The sequence below is a fragment of the Mustela nigripes genome, chromosome 1, assembly GCF_022355385.1.
Source record: "Mustela nigripes isolate SB6536 chromosome 1, MUSNIG.SB6536, whole genome shotgun sequence".
Lineage (NCBI taxonomy): Eukaryota > Metazoa > Chordata > Mammalia > Carnivora > Mustelidae > Mustela > Mustela nigripes.
The window spans coordinates 120588167-120610733 of record NC_081557.1 but is presented as its reverse complement, the minus strand read 5'-3'; the positions used below and the strand labels follow the sequence as shown (position 1 = coordinate 120610733).

The 22567-nt window shown below is 44.4% G+C and overlaps 1 protein-coding gene across 5 annotated transcripts in view; it reads right to left on the bottom strand.

Annotated features, from left to right (window-relative positions):
- ZNF395 (zinc finger protein 395) overlaps positions 1 to 22567 on the bottom strand; it is a 44513-nt gene that overhangs the window by 11704 nt on the left and 10242 nt on the right. For 4 of the 5 annotated variants that reach the window (XM_059372611.1, XM_059372594.1, XM_059372583.1 and 1 more), the window contains exons 2-3: positions 3674 to 3920; positions 1609 to 1841 (exon numbers count right to left, since the gene is read on the bottom strand). In XM_059372611.1, the coding sequence (XP_059228594.1) occupies positions 1609 to 1841; positions 3674 to 3907 (467 nt within the window). In that variant the 5' untranslated portion in view covers positions 3908 to 3920. Of the gene's footprint in view, positions 1 to 1608; positions 1842 to 3673; positions 3921 to 4143; positions 4230 to 22567 lie in introns of those variants that run through there. The other variant, XM_059372602.1, reaches the window with a different exon arrangement.

Here is a 22567-nt window from a genome sequence, read left to right as displayed (position 1 = left end):
GTGGACACTGGGAGGCATCTGCATTCTCCCCTAAATTCATGTCAGACCTCTCAATGGGACTTAAAGTCGGGAACTTTATTTGGGAGAAAAAAGAGCGGACATCATAAAATCAACCACGGGCATAAAAGATGCCTGCTGGAATTCAAAAGCACCAAAACTACCTTCCTTTCCCCATCTTCTATTTAAATTAAAGAGGGAGCAATTATACTAACCAGTTCCTTTCCCCTCCCCTGAGAAAAATGATGACATTTCTGACAGCTTCTGAACCTAGTACACAAGCCAATGAGCAAGGACACCGGAAACACTAAAATAAATCTCCTGGTGCAAATCTCAATGCTTTTGCCAGTGGAGTTCTGTAAAATTCTACGTACAATTTCTTAAAAACCCATATAAAGTTACATTATGTGGAAGTAAACTCAAGAGTTGTCTATAGATTACTGCTGAAGTATGAAAAGTTACTCTGAAATAAATTTCTAGGTGGCTCAACTATTTCAAAGGTTTGTATGAATTCCTTCTTCACTGTTCAGATCCACAGAAATATGTGACTGGGTCTGAAGCAGTTAAACCAGGACTAGTAATAGATTAAACAAATTAGTGTCCCCTTTTTGTGCGATCTCTGAATATTTATTTCCAAAGAAGAAGAGCAAAACAATTTCTTTGTCAACTGAATTCACAATCCACAACTACTGCTCTGGTCTGGTCTGAGGACCCAGATGTATGGTATCAGTGGTAGCCACAAACACAGAAGGAGGGGTGGAACCGGACCTAACTGCTTGCACAACCTCTAGAGAAGGCAATCTCCACTGGCAGATTTTCCTTCTTGGTCTTAGAAGATCAAATGTGCACTTGAGTTCCTAATACAGAAATTAGAAGCTATACATATAGTCTCAGGGAAAACTGTATCATACAATTCTAAAGCAATACATTCTTCACCCATCAATGGTTTTGAGTATCTAAGCCAGGGGTCAGCAATCAGTGGGCTGTGGGCCAAATGCTCCACTGCCTGTTTTTACGTGGCTCGCAAGCAAAGAATGGCACAATTTTTATATAGCTTCAAAAAATCAAAAGAATTCTCTTGATATGTGACACATGGAAATTACATAAAATGACACTCTGAGTGTCCATAAGTGACGCTTTATTGGGGCATGACCATGCCTCATGTTTACGTATCATCTATGGCCACACTGACACGGCCACAGCAGAGCTGAGCAGGTGGGACCAAGACTATTTAGCTCATTAAGCAACATGATTTTCTGCCTGGCCCACTCAGAACAAGTCTGCAGACTCCTGACCGAAACCATTTTTTCTTGTCTTTCATCATGAAAAACTACTAATTTTAATTTAAGGATGAAAAGGGGCCATAATAGCCCTTAGCCACAACTGAAGATGTACCACCCATACTCGAGTTACAGAAGGAAAAATGCTGTTCTGGAGTTGTTGTTGTTTTTTCAAGGATGCCCCCCTCTCTGTATCCCATTTGTCCCATATCTTGACAACTAGACACCCAAAACTTTCACATTCCTTCTCCATCACAAGCAAGCCCACAACCCCAAACCCCACCACCCACAAAACTTTCAGAGCCCAGAGCCCAGGTGCTCCCACACAAACCTCTTTGGGACATCAATGTTTCTGGAGACAGGCCTATAGGCTGGTACTGGGGTTCCTGGCTCCAGAGGAGGTGCCTGGGGCACAGAGCCCTGGGCCTCGGCCAGCCACACCTCCTCCGCCTTACAGCAGATTTGTAGCTTCTGATCCGAAAGCCAGACCGTCACCTTATCCTCTGCCCAACTATGCTGCTCCACCAGTCCTGTGCACTCCTGCCCCCCATACCACACATAAACCTGCAGGGAAGAAAAAGAGCAACGGGTGGTCAGTATGCAGTGGTTCTGCCACCACTCACCCCCAGTGCTAAGAGCCAGGATCTACCTGCTACAGACTGCATCTCTGACTCATTTTTAATGCAAGCAGCTGTTCCCAGGTAGTTGCTTCCCACCTGAGCACTCAAATGGGCCACAGTGATCAGTTTCTCCCCAAACGGATCCTTATACAAACTCTCTAGAGAGAGCAAATGTGCCAGTTTCTGGACTTTTCTCTGATCTTGGAATATGTTTACAATTAAAGTTAAGATATGAACATCTTGGGATGCCTGGGTGGCTCAGTTGGTTAAGCAGCTGCCTTCGGCTCAGGTCATGATCCCAGGGCGCTGGGAGGAGTCCCATATCGGGCTCCTTGCTCGGCAGGGAGCCTGCTTCTCCCTCTGCCTCTGCCTGCCTCTCTGTCTGCCTGTGCTCACTCGCTCTCTCTCCCTCTATCTCTGACAAATACATAAATAAAATCTTAAAAAAAAAAAAAAAAGATATTAACATCTTAAAATAGACTCTTACAATCATAACATGTTTTCTGTAAGTTCCATGGTAACCAGAGAGAAAAAACCTCTAGTAGATACACAAAAGAGATAGAGAAAAGAATCAAAGCATAGACTACAAAAAAAACAAAATCAACAACTCACAAGGGAAGACAGCAAGAAAGGACAAAAGAACAATGGAACTAGAAAACAATCAGAGAACAAATAACAAAAGAGGAAGTCCTTACCTATCAAAAATTACTTTAAATGTAAATGGATTAAACTCTTAACCAAATGAACTTTTGGAATATGTATCCATCCTTCTGATGACTTGCTCTGTCTTGCCCTCAAAGTCCTATGGATCTGCTGCCTGTATGTATCCCCAACTATGACCTTGAACTGATCAACCCTGCATTTTTCCCTTCAAAGAATTCTAAGTCTACCTGGGGACAAGTTGGTAGGGATGGAGAAGTGGGCCAACCACTCTCAAGGGATGCCTAGCAGTTGGCAGGTCACCTTCTATCATGGGAAGAGAGCCCTGGACAACACAAGCACCAGCAGGAGAGAGAAGGTAGAGTCTCTATTTCTGGGCCCTTGAGAAGGCAATGCACACAGACCTAGTGATCACATCAGGTACAGGGGATGACTGGGCCCTGCCACAAGGTGAGGGACCACCAGAAAAGGAAACACAAACACCGTTCTGACTAAACACATTTGCCTCCTGAAAATGTCTAAAGGGAATTCAAAGATGCAGTATTATCTGTCTCTTACAAGCCTAAGATTCTTGTTTTGTCAAGCTGGAAATGGAGGGAGACTGAGAAAAAGAGCCCTTGCTGTGCTCTGAATTGAGGCTTTGAGTAGGCCTGACTCCAAAACAACAAATGCCAGACAGCACTGTCATGGAGGAGCCCTGGGTCTACTAATGATGGCTCATTCTGGGGCACCTGGGTGGCTCAGTGGGTTAAAGCCTCTGCCTTCGGCTCAGGTCATGATCCCAAGATCCTGGAATTGAGCCCCACATCAGGCTCATTGCTCAGCAGGGTGCCTGCTTCCTCTCTCCTCTCTCTCCTCTCTCTCTCTCTCTCTCTCTCTCTGCCGGCCTCTCTGCTTACTTGTGGTCTCTGCCTGTCAAATAAATAAATAAAATCTTAAAAAAAAAAAAAATGATGGCTCATTCTCTAGGGAAGCCTACTGCCCAGGGGCCCACAGGGCTGCAAGTAAAATGTCTGTGCACGAACTGGTGCCTGGGAGTTTCTGGTCTGCCACTCAGGGCACTACTGGCAGCCCCAAGGAGATCACACACCTGGTCCACCTGGGGGTTCAACCTACCTTCTGCCCAGGCTGAAAGGCCACTTGCTGGAGGCCTGAGGTGCCGGGACCCTTGAGGATTTCCTTGGGCTGCTCCTGGCAGGAAGTGTCCTTGGAGGCCAGGAAGGACTGGGGAGCCGCCCCTTCCAGCAGCTCGGTCTGAGGCTCTGAGGGTGGGGCAGTCCCGGGGGGCCCCAACACGCGGGCTCCCAGGAGGGACCGCTTCCCAAGGCGCCGGGACAGCACACTGGCCATTCTGCTGCCTTTCCTGAGGAGGCAAAGGTGACAGAGGGTCCTTTATTCATTATCTGGAGGAATCAGGAAGCTCTCCGTACAACCCCTTGCATGCAGCAGGCATCTGCAAGCATCTGTTAAAGTAGATGAAACAGTTTAAAGCAGCTTCTCCAGTTCCTTTTCTTTTTACACAAGTAACAGCCATTCCCAGTGGGACATTTAGAAAATACTAATAAGCACAAAGAAAAAGAAATTACTCAAGATGCCGCCTCCCAGAGATCCCCGATCTTCCTACAGAACGTTCCACGCCTTCTTCAATATATACATTTACATTCTTCTATTTCTACAAAAAGGAGATAATCGTTAGGTAAACTGAATTCTCACTAAAAAGCTTCTGTAGGTTTTACCCTATCACTGAACATTATTCAATAAAAACAACAAAAACAAAACCACACTATATTTTCTTAAGCAGGTGCATCACTGCTAACTTAACAAACCCTTTATTGTCCCTGAGGCCTGAGTCCTCTATGCTGCTGTCTCATCTGCTCTGCCTGCAGGAGCATCGTCTGAGCTCAACCTCCGCAGACACACACCAACGATGCTTCCTTAGGTCAGGTTCCTATATACGGCATCGCTAAGTCAGAGCACAAGCACATCTGTCAGAGACTTGCAGACTCTCCAGCTTAGCTGGCTTCAAAGTTGCAAAGAGCCACAGAAATGAGATGCTAACTCTCCTCCTTTTACACTTGAAGAAACTAACACCGAGAGCTTAAGAGACTTGTTCACAGTAAGAAAAGTGGATGGTACTACAGCCTGAAGGAGATCTGGTTTCCTGACTACAATCTGGCTCTCCTCACTGATACAGAGTGGCCTGAAGACTCTCTCCAACAGCACCTGGCGTCAGGCTACTAATGCACTAAGGGGTGACAGAATCGTAGGACCACAGCCCAGATCCAGACCAAGGAAGACTATTCCAGGCTTTGGTGGGTTCATCCCACCATAAACAGGAGCTGTTGTGAAAACCAGCACGTGTCATTTCAGGATACTCTGAGGCATCCCTGTACCCCCAATTATCAAACTGTAGAAAGCGGGGAACTGAGTAGCACTTGCCTTCCACACACTAGAGAGGGAAAAGCTAGGAAGGAGATTGAAAGGATATTTCATTAGCCAACACCCTCCTGCCTGAGAGGAGGGGTTCTAAACACCCAGGCACTCAGTCAGCCCCAGGGCTGGGTGGGACCCTCAGGGGTTCTTAGTGCTGGCCACTCCTTCACCTTGATCCATCTACACCACTCCAAAAAACAAGAACTCTAGCTTCCAGATCCCTCAGTGATCTGTATCAGTCAACAGGCTGACTCGGGAAATCCTTCCCCTGACCTGCAGCCTCCCTGCTAAGGGAGGGAAAACACAGAGCTGCCCTCAGGCCACCTGGGCAGGACCCACTCGGAGCCTGTGGGTCCTCACCTACAAGTCACAACACTAATGTTCCCCTCACCAGCACCTTGGAGGAGCACATGAGAACACCGCTGTATAAGATCTTTACAACCTGCCAAGTGGGACAGAAATTCAAAGTAATGTTATTAGAACGAACTCCACTCTAGTTCCAGATTCAGGGAAATGAACATTTTGTTTTTGTTTTTTAAAGATTTTATTTATTTGATAGAGAGATCATAAGTAGGTAGAGAGGCAGGTGGGGTGGGGGGGAAGCAGGCTCCGCGATGAACAGAGAGCCCAACGTGGGGCTCCATCCCAGGACCCTGAGACTGTGACCCGAGCCACCCAGGCGCCCCGAAATGAACATTTTGGACACAGACTTCCACATAATTCTGTAAGAGACTTAACTTTCATATTCTTAAAAAGATGACAAATGGTCCCTTTTTTTCCCACTGGGGGTAACAAGTCCTAACTCCCAGGTCATCTGGACAGCTCATCTCTGAACACCTCTTGTACATAAGACCTTACTTTCACACCTAATGGGGACAGGCAGTTCCAGCTTTGCACTGAGCACAGGGTCTGCTTCGATTCTCTCCCTTCCTCTATCCCTTCCCCTACTCATGCTCTAAATAAATAAATAAATCTTTAATGTAAATATTGAGGGAAAATGTTTGGCTCATTTTTAGAAATATATTTTACAAACTTCAGAGAGCATGGTATCAGAATCAGATGGAATCAGATAGCATGGTATCATCGCCATGATTTCCCTAGAAAGCAAAAAACAAGAAAAGGTTACAGTCACCAGCATCCTATAGAGTTCCTGTTTAGTTGTCTGGTGACTTCACATCCAGGAACACTACTGGGAAGCTTTAACACACAAAAGAAGAAAAATTTAAGGAGAAAATTCTTTACCATTTAAAAAAAAAAAAATGATATATCCAAGCTCACACAGTTTCAGAGAGCAGTCACCCACCTTCATCCTTGGAGCCTCAAGCCAGAAACAAGAACCTGTCACTTTCAGGTTAATTTCAGAGGGCTCCTAAAAGCTAGAGGCGAAACCGCAATGCCACTTGGAGACATCAGATGGCAGCAGCCATCTGGGGAAAGAAAAAAAAAAATACCCAACCCTTTCCTTAACCAAAAAAAAATACAGTGGCCACCCCCACTTTCCACAGCAGGAAGTTTGAGGTTTCTACCACTGAAAATGAAGAAAGGATAGTATTTCCAAAATTCCTGGGCTTCCAGTCTTCAGATGGGGCCTGAAATATTTGGCTAACAGACTCTGACAATGTTTTTCTAAGCCTTTTTCTTTTTAAATTTAAAGAATACTTTTCCCTTGGTTTGTGAACGCTTTGCTGGATCTGTGCAAACTGGTGAACTTGTCCACTCCCAGCTCATCCTCACGTGATTTTGCTTGCATTCTCTGGCCTTTCTCCTTTAACTGGCCCAATTCCACTGAAATGCATTTTATTATCTGATTTATTTATAGGATGCCCACATCTTAATTTTTAAAAGCAGAAGAGAAAAACGGAAGGGAAACTGCCTTTTTAAAGTACCAAGTAGGCACTAGCTTTCACAGACTGTACTTAATTAAATCCTCAGAAATGACTTGAGAGCAACAACAGTCTTCTATTTCTGATGAGGAAACTGAGCGCCAGAGAGGTTAGCTTGGGGAGGCTACACAAACAGGAACCCGTGCTCCGGGTGGGGTATTTCTAGTACGTGTGGGATCTCTTAAAATACAAGTCAATTACACTGCTTTTTACCTACACGGTATTTTTTTTCCTATGTCAATGAACCTCAACAGAAAAAAAAAAACTAGCTCTCATTCCTACAAGTCTCTCTTTTCCATTCGTTGTGCACTTTCTTTCCTTGAAAATCTCTTCTCCACTTAGCCTCCGACCTACAAAATAAAGGTCAATGCTTTAGTGTGACCCTGTTAAACAGTCCAAGCCACTGTTAATCATTTAGTGTTTCAGAAGACCTTTACACATATACTGCCTCTCGGAGAGCAAAAAGAGATAACATGACAATCCCAAATGTTAAGGAACATTTTACCTGAGTTTATACTGGGGATGGATAGCATGGACGTGAAGAACACAAATCTAGACTAAATACAGACCGGGCAGCATCGCCTGGGGTGAATCGATGCCTCTCTTGGGTTCATCATTATTCTCATTATTTTATGGACATGGCATTTTATGCATACTATAATCAACATAATCCCTCAGGGATTCAGAAATGACCTGAAGCACCTACAGGGGTTTGTCACACAGGTGAGTCAGGGGACCAGGGTAGCTCTGGATCTACACTGACCTGCCAGGATCACCTGTGAATTTCCATCTCCAGGGAAATGGGTCCCACCTTACCTCCCAGTACACTTCTATTCATCTAACTACAGCCTCCTTCAAACCCCTCTCTCCTCATCTCTACTTCTATTCACTCCCTTTGGTTTTTTCCTAGGGAGCAATCAGTCCATATAAACAGCCATGCTATATACTATTTGCTATAGTATTCTAATGTAGCAAAAAGAAACCACTACTTCAGGGTAACAGTAACAGTGTTTCAACACACACCCCAATCCCACTTTATGAAGTTAGTGAAGGAATTCCTTGATGGAAGCATAAACCTATGCTAAAAACGCCTTCCCAGCTGATAGACAGTTTTAAAGGGATCCTGAGCCTTTCTGTGCTTCTCATCCCTGCTGCTTTCATTAATACATGGGGGGCTGCCCTTGTATTTTGGTCAATGTCCAAAAGGGGTTAACCTCAGCAAACACTTCTGATGTACTAATAGCCCTTAATGAGGACATCTGCCATCAGTTAAATGACTGCAACAGACAATAGGAAAACTACCCCTTTCTGTGGTTCTGAGTTGCAAATTGCTATCTGACATGTGACTGTTGCTGGACAACCACCTGTCTCAGCACGTGTGTGTGTGTGTGTGTGTGTGTGTGTGTGTACACACGTGCTCATGCACAATGGCTGCTCTCTCCTCCCACCCAAAGACACTGCAGCAAGCCAGGCAGTCCACTTCCTGGCCTCACAGTCCACTCCTAGCCATACTTCCAGGAGGCAGGTCGTAAGTCAACACGATTCAACACACACCTAATGACGTTTCTTGGGGTATGCTGTTGTTGCTGAAGGAGAAGGAAGCTTGGAATAAGACTCCCATTTGTTAAATCTCAGGTGCTTGCTGCCTGTCTAATAAACGTGGGGAGGGACACCAACCCTCTGCCAGGAGTTTCGGATTCCCTACTAAACCTCAGCTTTCCATTTTATGATCTTCACTGGTAACTACTACACAGAACAACAGTTTGAGTTTTTCATTCTTTGGCTAATATTTTGTGTATCCTTCTTGTTATCTTATCAGAAAGCTAATTTTTTTTTTCCTTTAAAGCTATAAAGGTTTTTTTTATTTTTTGTTTTTCTTTTTTAATCAGAAAGTGAGCACAAGCAGGGGAGCAGCAGGCAGAGGGAGAAGCAGGATCCAGGCTAAGGAGCCTGATGTGGGATTCAATCCCAGGACCTCAGGATCATGACCTGAGCGAAGGCAGCCGCCCAACTGGCTGAGCCACCCAGGAGTCCCGTAAATCAAGTCAAGTTTTAACTTGAAAATTTTCTTCAAGTGACTATCTAAGCTCATCCAAAGGTCAAAATATTGTAGCAAACCACAGCTATCAGTTTACAACAGAACTTATCAGGATATAGGATTCCCAAACAACTCATTTTTCAGCAATGCTTAGCCAGGGATGACCCCTGCTGAGAGATGCCATGTGCATTTACAACATGTTTATGATTATATGCAAATACGTCTATGATCCTCTTAGTCTTCTGGTCACCTTCAGCCCTAGCAAAAGTAAGTTGCCATACCCCTATGTTATCACCATCCAAATGGTGCCTGGTGGTTCTCAGGCTTAATTCCCCACCCCACCCACCACCCACCCCACCCCCCCAATGCCTACTCCAGAAAAAGGAAAAAAATACTCACTTCACTGGGCATATACTGACCTTTCTTTCCAGAAGCTTCTATACAGCCTGGCTTTTCACAGAAACCCCTTTGAGAATAGCCAAGGGCCTCAGTTAAAACTTTTAGACCCCTCAAGTTATGTTATTACACCATTCCAAAATTTTCAATTTTTTACAATACAAGTTTAAGATATAACACACTGAGTATGTTAGTGACTGACTCAATACCAACATTTCTAAATCAACTGTTTGAAAAATGACTCTTTGGATTCTCAGGGCATTCTAATCATCATCTTTTACTGTAGGTTTTTAAAAGCTAGATTACACTCCATTTGTGTATGATGGTTTAGACCATCAGCAAAATTAAAAATTACAGACCAGCAAGGCTGACAGGGACCTTAAAGGTTGCCCAACTCCCATTCAGGGCTGGAATCCTCCCCACAGCATCCCCTCTAAGTGAGCACCCAGCCTTCCATTATTGTTAGTAATAGATATAATAGAATAATGGAAAAAAAAAGTAAAAGTCCCAAATAGCAGTGCTATTTTCATATTCCAGCAGATGGGCCATAGAAATAGGTCATCTGATCTGGTTACACCGAATTTTCCCTAGCAAATGCTAAATGACCATGATCAGCAAACACTTTTGTTGGTCTGACTGCACAACCATCATTCAGTCCAAGTCAAGGAGATCTCATTCAGTCCAAGTCAAGGAGATCATTCTGTTTGCACAGCCAGCAGGGAACAAAAGCTGTTCTCACAGTCCTACCCAGGAACAAGTGCACTTCCCCTTCTTTCACACCTAGCTCCCCATTTGCTTTCAAAACCACTGAGGTGCCTTTCATGCACTGCTGTCTCCTGCATACACTGCTGGGTATTAAAACATTCTTGGGCCAGTGCCCAGCACATGGGTGCTGGTCATCAGGAATCTGTAAGAATGTCTACTAGTGGGGCGCCTGGGTGGCTCAGTGGGTTAAGCCGCTGCCTTCGGCTCAGGTCATGATCTCAGGGTCCTGGGATCGAGTCCCACATCGGGCTCTCTGCTCGGCAGGGAGCCTGCTTCCTTCTCTCTCTCTCTCTGCCTGCCTCTCAGTGTACTTGTAATTTCTCTCTGTCAAATAAAAAAAAAAAAACTTTATAAAAAAAAAAAACAAAATAAAAAAAAAAAAAAAAAAGAATGTCTACTAGTGCCAGGAGGACTGCATCTCCCTTAGACTGTAAGCCCTTTGAGGACACAGACAAAAAAATCCCATCAGATTTAGGATTTTTTTCTTTCTTTTTTTTTAGGTTTAGGGTTTTAAGTGGATGATATCCCTATGGGTAGGGAAAGCCCCAGATTCCAAAAATAATGTTCCCTAAGAAATATACCTGCTGCTTGCCCTAAAATGACGACAGAGTATCAAAAGCAAAGGAGGAGGTTTACTGTTAGAACTCAGTTCTGACACTGTTGTGTTTTCTTGAAAACAGGCAGAGAATTCTATGTAAGGAAGAAGGCACAGGTAAAAACATGCTTGCGAATATGCCGTGTGAGGCAGAGAGTTTGTGTAGCACTGTTTTTGTACATGCATGGGGGGAGGGAGAGCACACATGTGTACGTGTGTGCGTGCACTGTGGTTAAACCTGATCTGAACTGTGCTAAAACTATGTGAGCGTTCCAGAAGGAGGCGGGGAGAGGAGTGATTGCTGACTCGGCATTTTACCCAGAGCCCAGTGGGAGGAAGAAAACCAGGAGCTGAGTATCTCCTAGAGAACTAACCATTCTCTCCAGCAGTTTTTAAAGGAAGCATACAAGAGACCTGCTCATTAACTCAAACCACCAGGTGCTGTCTGAATGGCACTTGGGTTTACACTCCCTTTAACACATACATTTGCAGACTTCCTTTGCCTCCTGACCTCCCGGAAACTCAAGAAAATACAGAGGGACGATACAATCCCCATTTTACAGCTCAAAAAACTGAGATTCCTCAAGGTCATGTTATTTGTCCAAGCTAACAAGCTGTGGCATCTGCAGCTTTCCTGGATCCTCTCTGAAGTAGTTCTGTTTTTTCCACAAGTGGAGACCCAGCAGCAGGACGGGGTCTCAGGATGGAAGGCTCTGGAGTTCACAGCTCCCATACCTTCCCATGGCCTTGCCTGATCCTCCTAAGACTGTGAAGAGGAAAGTGTGAGTTTCATTGGGAAGAAAGGACCTATTAGAACCATTTATGGTAACAAAAAGCACAAGCTGGCAACAAAACAACCACCCCCAAAAATATGAAACATGGAGGTGAGAATTTAAAAAGCCTAACAATTCATTAGCATAAGGCCCTGAGTAGCACACATGCCAGAAAGGGAAGTCTTACAGTAATGATGCCCAAGGTGCCAATCCCAAGACCAAAAAAATAAAAAAAATTAAAAAAGCCTTTCTGATGTTCTCCTTTAGGAAGGTAGAGAAATATACTCTCTATGTATTTCTTTTTTCATTTAAGTGGTTGAAGTAGAAACTATTTGGATTTCAATAGTCATTTGAATGAATAATCACATTCTCTAGGGACAACAGACAGAAGAGGGAAAAAAGAATATTTGCAAACCATATACCTGATATGGGGTTAATATCCAAAACATATCCGAAACATATAAAGAACTCATATAACTGAACAGTGAGCAAACAAACAAAATCCTCAAATCACCTAATCAAAAATGACTAAAGCGGGATGCCTGGGTGGCTCAGTGGGTTAAAGCCTCTGCCTTCGGCTCAGGTCATGATCTCAGGGTCCTGGGATCGAGCCCCGCATCGGGCTCTCTGCTCAGCAGGGAGCCTGCATCCTCTTCTCTCTCTCTGCATGCTTGTGCTCTCTCTCTCTCAAATAAATGAATAAATAAAAATCTTTAAAAAAAAAAAATGAGTAAAGGACCCAAACAGACATTTCTCCAAAGAAGATATATGGAGGTGGGGCGCCTGGGTGGCTCAGCGGGTTAAGCCTCTGCCTTTGGCTCAGGTCATGGTCATAGGGTCCTAGGATCGAGCCCCGCATCGGGCTCTGTGCTCGACAGGGAGCCTGCTACCCCCTCTCTCTCTGCCTGCCTCTCTGCCTACTTGTGATATCTGCTGTCAAATAAATAAATAAAATCTTTAAAAAAAAAAAAAAGAAGACGACATATGGAAGGCCATGAAAAGATGGAAAGATGGTCAACGTTGCTCATCATCAGAAAAACACAAAGTAAAACCACAATGAGATACCACCTCACACCTGTCTGAAGAATCATCTTCCAAAAGACTAGAGGTAACCAACGCTGGCAAGGATGGGGAGAAAAAGGAGCCCTGTGCACTGCTGGTGGGAATGTAAACTTGTACAGCCACTGGGGAAGACAGTATGGAGGTTCCTCACAAATTAAAAACAGACCTACCCTATGATCCAGGAATTCCACTGTTAGGAATTTATCCAAAGGTTAAAAAAAAAAATTAACCCTTGTGTTCATAGCAGCATTATCTTATAGTAGCTAAGACATGGAAACAACCTAAATGTCCACTGACAGATGAATAAAGAAGATGTATATTATCTACTGTGGGCTATTATTCAGCCATGAAAAATGAGGAAATCCCACCATTTGCAATAACACGGACAGACCCTGAAGGCATTGTGTTAAGTGAAATAAGTCAGAGAAAGACATATAAGGTATGATCTCACTTCCACGTGGAATCTAAAATAAAAACAAGAGCAATACAAGCAAACAAGAACTCAGAGAAAAAGAGATCAGACCCGTGGTTATCAGAGGTAGGGGGATGGTGGGGCGGGGCATCAGAGGAAGGTAGCCAAGAGACACAAGGTCCCAGTGATAAGATAAATAAGTATGGGGGATGTGACGTCCACGCAAAGCCTAGAGCCACCACTGCTGGGTGATCTACAGCAAAGGTGCTAAGAGAGTAGTGTCTGAGAGTACTCATCACACGAACACTTTTCTCCCTTTCTTCTTTCTTTTCACTGAATCAGCATTAAGACAAATGTTAGCTGAATCCCTTGTGATAATTGTTTCACAAAATATGTAAAGCAACCCATCACTCTGTACTTCTGCAGTGATGTATCTCAGCTGATCCTCAATAAAACTGGAAAAAATACTAGTCACGACAGTGGGGCCTGTAAGGAGGGGGACAGCCACCTACTGACTTGCCTCGCTGGAACCAGCATCTTAATAAAAGGACAGCAACCCTTTCCTGTGAGGGCTGATCAGAGCACACAGGGCTTCGGGTGCCACCTGGTCTGGGGAGTGCACCACCAGTGTGAGACCCCAAATTAAAGATAAGAAACCATGCACATGCAGACAAGATTGGTCAACTCAGAGACACCTAACCAAGAAAGGTTAATAGGTAAGGAAAGGGACCGGGAATACCTACCCAAATACCTCTCAGGAACCCAAAGGTCATCTGGGAGGCACCAGTCTAAAATGTAAGCTAATGGGAAGTAAACTGTAATCTCAGAAATTATAAATCACAAGAAACATGTAATATTGGCACAACAGAATATTGTAGTAGCTGGAAGCACTTAAATCCTGAAATAGGAGCTAACACCAGAATTTGTTCTAAGACCAGAATGGCTGACTAGCCAATGGCTACAGAGCTGTCTGATCAGTAGGGGGACTGCCAGGCTTCTACAGACCAACTTTTAATCCAACTTTTCCTTTATTCCCACTCCCCCATGAACTATCAGGTTTTCTGTTTCCAGACTGGGGGGCGGGGGGGGGGCAGCCCCTCACCCTGTTGCTCTATTATCTTCTCCTGGGAGAGACTGCTCTGCTCTGAGAGGGGAGCACCCTCCAAAACCAGCAGGAACGCTCCCTATCCCCGAGTTGCCATGGCGGAGGGGGAAAGGCTGTAGGATGCTGAGGGGCTGAACACGCCTCACCAAAATGGACAGCCAGCCCGCAGAGGAGCATTCGCTGCAGAGGCACTTCTCCAGGGAGAGAAGAGAAGGTAGACAGGATTATGAGAGCCAGTCACCTCCACCTGTGTGACCTGCGACACTCAGCCACCACTCTGGAGCCTCGTTTCCTGCCTCACCTGTAGATAATGAGAAACGTATCCAGAATCTGGAAGTACCCAGCACCCGACAGATGTGTTCCCTTGCCCTATTCCCTTACTCTAGACAGTGTTAGATTAGCTACGTTCATTACGCAGTAGACGGCTCAGAAGGCTCAGTGGTCACTGTCGCACTGGCATCTGGGAATCGCACTGAGCAAAGGACCGTAATACCAGAACCGTAATACAACTACTGACTCCAAAGGAAATCCAAAAGCAAACTACGGGTGAGCCACTGACTAATGGAAATCACAACAAAACTGATTTCAGCAGGATGAGGGGAACCCAGAAGTCCAACAGATTCCATCTGGAGGCCTGCTGGCTCCAGTCAACCACCCCAGGGATCAGGGCTTAGAGTTCAACACCCAGCCAGACAGCTCTGCCACTGCAGTTCCAAGTCAGGACCCAGGCCACTGCCCCTCGCCCACGTGACCTGCCCCCGCCCCCACCCGCTCACACACAGGCCCAAATCCCGCTCCACTCCCCAGAGCCAAAATCTCTCTTGGTGCCCTGCCCAGGGTGAATCAGGGCCTGCTGCCAAAGCTCCGGGAGGCGGAACCCAACCGGCCTCCCCGAGCACCCTCCAGCGGCAGCCTCCCCAATCTGTACCCCACCCACAGACACTTCAGTCTCGGATTCCAGCTGTCCAAGACCCAGACTCTGCCCACACCAGGGCAGACCCATATGGGAAACAACTCAGCACCAACTCCCCAGAGACCCAGGGAGAGGGGCACCCCAGAACACAAACAACGTTTATAAAAATATGCTGATGCTCCACACAGGTGCCAAACTCTTAACTGACGAACTGCCCAGAATGACGAAGAAGCCCAAGGGTCAGCCCCTGCCTTTAGAGAATGTTGGGCAAACGGAGCTCCCACCTGGACCACACCTCTGCATGTGGATGGTTCCAGAGCAAGTTCCTATCTTTGTGCGGTATAATTAGATGAATGCATCAGAATTTGCTTATTTCAGGAAAAGGCAAAAAACATCCAGCACTCTGACATGGAAGTCTGATTTAAAAAAAAAAAATGGTTTTCAGGATGAAGCTCAAAAAGTTAAATGAATGTGCATGTTAAAATTTTAAGTGTTTGACATAAGTTAATTAAGCCGAAAGAAAGTATGCTATGAATATTAAAAAAAAAAAAAAATAGTCTGCTGGGTGACTGGAGGGTGAGGGAGACGGACACACTCCTCCAGAAAAAAGAAAGTCAGTATAAGTGAAGCAAGTAGAGACACCGTCAAGAAGACTGTTTAAATACATGGTGAAAAATGAACACCATCGGGGAGGGGCTTGCCCAGAGCACAACCACTCAGGGAGTACCCTTCTCCAGAGAAGGCTGTTTCGGGAGTCTTCATGCCCCAAAAATTACGTGGCTGAGGCTGGGTTCAAAGACAAAACAGAGACGGAGAAACTGGCTGAATGCTGCTTCACCCCGGTCTTGGCTCAGGACACCGGGGTGTCCACTTGTGAATGTCTTCCCTGAAATGGACAGGTTAATGGCATCAGGCAGAGTGCTCACTGGTGAGGATGGTCTAAGCCAAAGTGACAAAATAAATGTGGATCAATCACAGAGACCAGATGGCTCACACTCATGAGTTTTGAGAGAAGTGAAGGATGAAATCAGCACTCAGTAGGCCAAGACACACAAGCCGTGGTTACATGGCGCTGGTGAGCTCCTGCCTGCTTCAAGGACAATCAAGGAGGCCGCCCACGTAGCGGGTAGTTGGGGGGCCACCAGAGGACTAGAGCCTTTGAGGAAAAAGGCACTTCCATGTACGCAAGAAACAAAACTGCGTCTAACTACATCATTAGAACTGTTACAGAATAAACCGGAAAGAGAAAAACAGGGGCTCTTCTCTATAACAAACAGCCTTTTGAAGACTGATGCTCCTTCTGGAAGGTTCCAATAGCCATTATTTGCCAAAGGCTTATGTGCCAGTCACTTGCTGAGCATTTCATGTACTGCATCACATTTTACCCTTTGAATAATCCCAAAGAGAAAGACTACTGTCTTCTCCATTTTACAGGTAAGGATACTGAGGTTCACACACGTTGAGTCATGTGCCCAAGGCCACAGAGCATGACATGACTGAACCAAGACAGGAGCTCAGATATGTCTGGTTCAGATTCTGCTCTTTCTACTCTATTATACGGGAGATCTATGCATCGAGGAAGAGGAGGAAGAGGCTAGACTACATTACCTCTTACAGGCTCCTTGTTAGGAAAAACTTGAGTCACCGAGAGGTTCATGTGGTGGTGGTGGTTCAGTCCGCAGAAGAGGAAATGAAATGGGCATTGTGAGAGCAAAGTGTCAAGCATGGGGCTCACTCAGGGTCAGGACTAAAATTATTATCTAACACTTATTATAAATTTGCCCAAGAGAATGCAGAGCGAAAGAGTCAGGGTTGCAAACAAACTCGAACTTCCCAATGTGTGACCTTGGGCAAATCACCTGCCTCTCTTTGTCTGTTTCCTCACTATAAAAGGAGGAAAACACTGGCTCCTACTCCAAAGATAATTTGGGGCTTTGGAGAAGCAATGCAGCTTTGTTTTCAACAGTCTCTTGGTTTTAAAGGGTCCCCAAGCTCCTCTTTCTGGAAATTCTGATTCACTGGGTCTGACAAAGCAGCCTAGGAAAAAAAGTGAAAAAATGCACCTCAGGTACTAAGCACCATCCCTTCCTTGCAGAGTACGTGATACATGATAGGCAGAAAAAAAAGAGAAGAAAAAAAAACACTAAACTCTGAGTAGTGCTAAGCCAAACTTATGGGAAGATTACAAGGGAAACTTTGAACAAATAAGAGGAAAAGCAGCCAGTAAATTATAACAATGACAAGGGAAATGTAATACATATAAGGAAAAAACACTCAAGGCCATGTCAAAGCTCTAGGGCAATCATCAGAACCTCATAAAAGAACCTCAATGTCACTGTAGATCAGACTGTCATACTACTGTGATGACCAAGGACAAAAGACAGAAAGACAAACCATTTTGTCCACCACCACGGCAAGAATACTAAAAACAAACGTACTACCCACCTACCTCTTCCCCATAAAATTAGAGACTCATCCATACTGAGCACACTGGCTGCTGCCCGCCAAAAAAGACAACCTATAAGACCAGAGGAGAGTCACCTAAATGGGTTGTGTGATGGGGCAGACTTGCTAAGGAGGCCAGAAAGACCAAGGCCAGGAGGGCCCTGAGATAAGGCAGGGTGCCAACTTTGTCAACAAATCCTGAAATGACCGTCTGCTGATGCTCAAGAGAGACTAGAGGAGCGTATGCCTCAACGCCCCAAAAGAAGACTATGTAAATGCATCACTGGGTTTGGACAGGAGTTTTAACGCAACAGGGGGGGGTCCCCCTGGAATCAGAACCAGAACCATTTGCATTAACGTCTGCATGAAGGATCTGAAGACAAATCCCCGTCTAATACTTATAGCTGCAAAGGGCCCTGCCTCTCATCAGTGAGGTGACCAGCAGCACCAGCATGCAGGTGCCTTCAAGAGAGAGACAGCCAAGTCCTCCCTCGACACACTGCCTCCTACAGGCATGGATTTGGCCTGACATGATGAATTTTCATGATTTCTAGGGAGTTCTCGGAAATCCAGAGATCATGGCAAGAAGTGTAAATACAGAGAGACACACATCATCCTTCTCCAAATAAAATGAAACTGTTAATAAAAGTAATATGACAGCGTTCTAGATTTTTTTTTAAGAACGCTAAAATGCTTCCAAATGTGCCTCGCCCTTGGCTTGAGCATTTAAGTCACACTTGGAATTCTAAAGATGTCACCGAGAAGAATTACAGATGCACTGAAGGTCTCCAGTTTGGAAATGAACTGGACTGAGAATTTGCCATCCAGAGTCCTAATGTGCTACGCATCCAACCTGTGATTCCTCTCCACGCAACCACGACCAATATGCAGACCAAAGTCCTCAGGGAGACCGGAAAGAATGAATGATGGGGCTCAGACGGGCTCTTCCCAACACCACCTGTTGTAGCCAAGCAGCCTTGACCTACAGCCGGCGGGGGCGGAGGGGTGGCCAGGGAGCCACACACGTAGCACAACTTAAACCCGGCCCTAGTCTTAGGAAACAACTGTTTCATACTAGCCGTAGCAATCAGACATGGGGCGGGGGGGGGCACCCATATTGGTGAGAAGAAGTAAACTGTGACTTTGCAGATGACATAATACTATACGCAGAAAACCCTAGAACTCTATCAAAACTATTAGAAATTACGAATGAGTTCAATGTTGCAGGATACAAAATTAATACCCAGAAATCAGGTGTATTTCTACACACTAAGAATAAAGTAGCACAGAGAAAAATTAAGAAAACAATTCCGTTTATGTCCACATTAAAAAAGAGTAAAATACCTAGGTAGAAATTCAACCAAGGAAGTGAAAGACCTGCACACTGAAAACTATTAAGATGACACAAACAAATGGAAAGATATTTCATGCTCATGGATGGGAAGAATTAATACTGTTAAAATGCCCATATGCAAACCCCATCAAAACACCAACAGGGGGCGCCTGGGTGGCTCAGTGGGTTAAGCCGCTGCCTTCGGCTCAGGTCATGATCTCAGGGTCCTGGGATCGAGTCCCGCATCGGGCTCTCTGCTCAGCGGGGAGCCTGCTTCCCTCTCTCTCTCTCTCTCTCTGCCTGCCTCTCCATCTACTTGTGATTTCTCTCTGTCAAATAAATAAATAAAATCTTTAAAAAAAAACACCAACAGCATTTTTCACAGACCTAAAACAAACAATACTAAAATTTGTATGGAAACATAAAAGGCTGTGAACACCAAAGCAATCTTGAGAAAGAACAAAGCTGGATGTATCATAATCCCAGATTTCAAGATATGCTACAAAGCTGCAATAAACAAAATAGTATGGTACTGACATAGAAATGGACACATAGATCAATAGAACAGAAGATAGGCCAGAAGCAAACCCAGGCTTGTATGGTCAATTCATCTATGACAAAGGAGGCAAGAATACACAATAGGGTGGACACTGAGAAGAAATTTAAAAAATAAATAAAAATTTAAAAAATAATAATACACAATAGGGAAAAGAGAGCTCTTCAATAAATGGTGCTGGGAGGAAGGTACAGCTACCTGTAAAAGAATGACCACTGGCTTACACCAAACACAGACACTCGAAATGCATTCAAGACCTTAATGTGAGACCTGAAGCCATAAAAATCCTAGAAGAGAACATGGGCAGTAATTTATTTGACACTGGCCTCAGCAATATTCTTCTAGATTTGCCTCCTGAGGCAAAGGAAACAAAAGCAAAAACAAACTACTGGGACAACATCAAAATAAATGTTTCTGCACAATGATGGAAACCAATAAAATCTCTACTGAATGGGAGAAGATATTTGCAAATGACATAACCAATTAGGGGTTAGTATCCAAAATACACGAAGAATTTATACAACTCAACACCCCCAAAATAAATAATCTGATTAAAATTGGGCAGAGAAACTGAATAGACATTTCTCCAAGAAGACATACAGCTGACCAACAGATACATGAAAAGATGCTCTGTATCACTCATCATCAGGGAAATGCAAATCAAAACCATCATGAACTATCACCTCACATCTGTCAGAATGGCTAAAATCAGAAAGAAATTTTTTAAAAATTTTTAAAGTATCAAGTAATAGATCACAAGCGTTGGTGAGGACGTAGAGAAAAAGGAACTCTCATGCACTGTTGGCAGGAATGCAAACTGGTGCAGCCGCTGTGAACAGTATGGAGTTTCCTCAAAAAATTAAAAATAGAAATACCATCTGATTCTGCTACTGGGTATTTACCCAAAGAAAATGAAAACACTAATTCGAAAATATATATGCACCCCACGTTTACTGCAGCATTATTTACAGTAGTCAACATATGGACACAGCCCACGTGTCTACAGAAGGATAAAGAAGATGCAGGGTACATATACAGGAGTATTACTCAGCCATTAAAAAAAAAAAAAAAAAAAGAGGGACACCTCGGTGTCTCAGTTGGCCAAGTGGCTGCCTTTGGCTCAGGTCATGATCCCAGGGTCCACAGATCGAGTCCCACATCTTAGCTTCTCTGTCTGCCCCCTCTGCCTGCCGTCCCCCCTGCTTGAGCTCTCTCTCTAATAAATAAACAGCTTAAAAAAAAAAGAGAGAGAGAGAGAGAGATCTTGCCATTTGCGACAACAGATAGATCTAAATGGTATTATGCTATGTGAGACAAATACCATATGATTTCACTCCTTCATGGAATCTAAGAAACAAAGCAAATAAACAAAAAGCAGAATCAGATTCATAAAAACATAGAACTGATGGGTGCCGGGGGCCAGGGGCAAGGGGACAGGCAAAATGAGTGAAGGGGAATGAGAGATACAGTCTTCCAGCAATGGAACAAGTAAGTCAGGGGATGAAAGGTATGGCAAAGGAAATGAAGTCGATGTATTGTAATGGCATTGTGTGGTGACAGACAGTAGCTACAGTTGCAGTACAGGGTTGTTGAATCACTACGTTATATACCTGAAACTAATACAACGTTGCATGTCAACAGGAAGGGAAGAGGAGAGCAGGAGTGAGTGAGGGAGGGAGGCACAATCGCTTCATGTCCGAATGCACTTCAAGTATGCTCTGGCCTATAATCAGGTCTAAGCTAGGAACTGACCTTGCAATGTATCTTCCTTAAGATTTCAAATCAGAGCACTCTATTACCCAACAACTGCTTTCTCTTAGTATCTACCCTAGATGAACAAAGAGAGGCATGTGCAGCCAAGTTTACTGTAACAGCTTTATAATACGAAAGAGTTTGGAAATAACTTAAATGCCCATCAACTAGGGAAAGGTTCTCAAGACTGCGAGGTAGGAGTTAGACAAAATCAGGAAGTCCTAGATGGGCGGACAGGAAGCAATCACCAAGATGTCCTGCAGTGGGGGTCAGGGGAGCCAACATGCTGAACTTGTTTTAACACAAGTACATAAAGCATCTAGTTACCAACAAACTCCTCTAACAGAGGTTAACCTCTGGAGAAGGCCTGCGATTAGGAGTGGTTGTCAAGAAGATTCTGTTTCCTCTGGGAAGTCAGCATTTGTTTTTGTTTTGTTTTGTTTTGTTTTCTACAGAGAATGTATTCATGCATTCTCTGTAATGAAAACTGCATTTAACTGTTTAAGTTTTTTTTTTAAGGGGGGGAGGGAGGAAGAAACTGACCCTTTTCAATACATTTCAGTAAAGTGTTGAGAGCAATTTGTATCTGAATCTGACACATGCTTTCCAGGAGGCTGAGAGCTCAGCAGTGCAGGGAGTGGGCTTTGCAACACAGACCTTGGACACTACTACAAGCCCAACACTATAACTCCTTGGATCATTAAATTTATATGCTAGTTCAAGGAAGAGGCAGGGAAAGAAAGAAACCATGTCAGGGGGGCTTCTGGAAACCCAAGGGGATGTCCTAGGAGCAACTGCAGTTCTAGCTGAGCATTCTGCCTCTCCAACACAGGCAACTAACACACACTAGCCAATAATGGCAGCCTCTGCCCAACCGCATACATTCCACCCTAGGCCTGGTTGTGTGTGCCTCAGACTCTTATCAGAATTCCTACCATTAATCTGGATCCTGTGGACTAATGAGGAGGACGAATCTGTATGCATGAGCACACGAGTGCCAAAAAATTATTTACTTACCAGGGCCACCTAACCATATAAACTACTGATTTTAAAACACACTCTTCGGCCTCTTCAAAGCCCTACTCAAAAAGCCAACATTTTAATATTAAGAACCTAGGAGGCAAAACTAACCAGGGTGACTGAGATCAGAGCTATGGTACTTCTGGGGGCGGTGGCGGCAGTAATCTGGAAATGGTCACAGGGAACACGTCTGCAGTGATAGAAATGTTCTGTCTCAAAACGCATTTGTCAAAACTGATTAAACAGCATACTTAAGATCTAAGCATTCCAGTGTATGCAAATTATACCTCAATTAAAAAAAAAAAAAAAAAGCTCCTCCGACACTGTTTCTCTGCTGGCTGCAGCAGAACTTTGAGCTGTCCTATCAGACATCTGAAATCTCTGTTGTGCTATGTAAAGAGCTCGAGTACCATGGCGACAGTCACCATAAAAATAGATAACAAGATTAAAATGGATAGAGGACACATGAATTTAAGAACGGCACACCAAGAGCAATTCATTTCCAGCAGAAGAAAAATAGAAAGAGGAG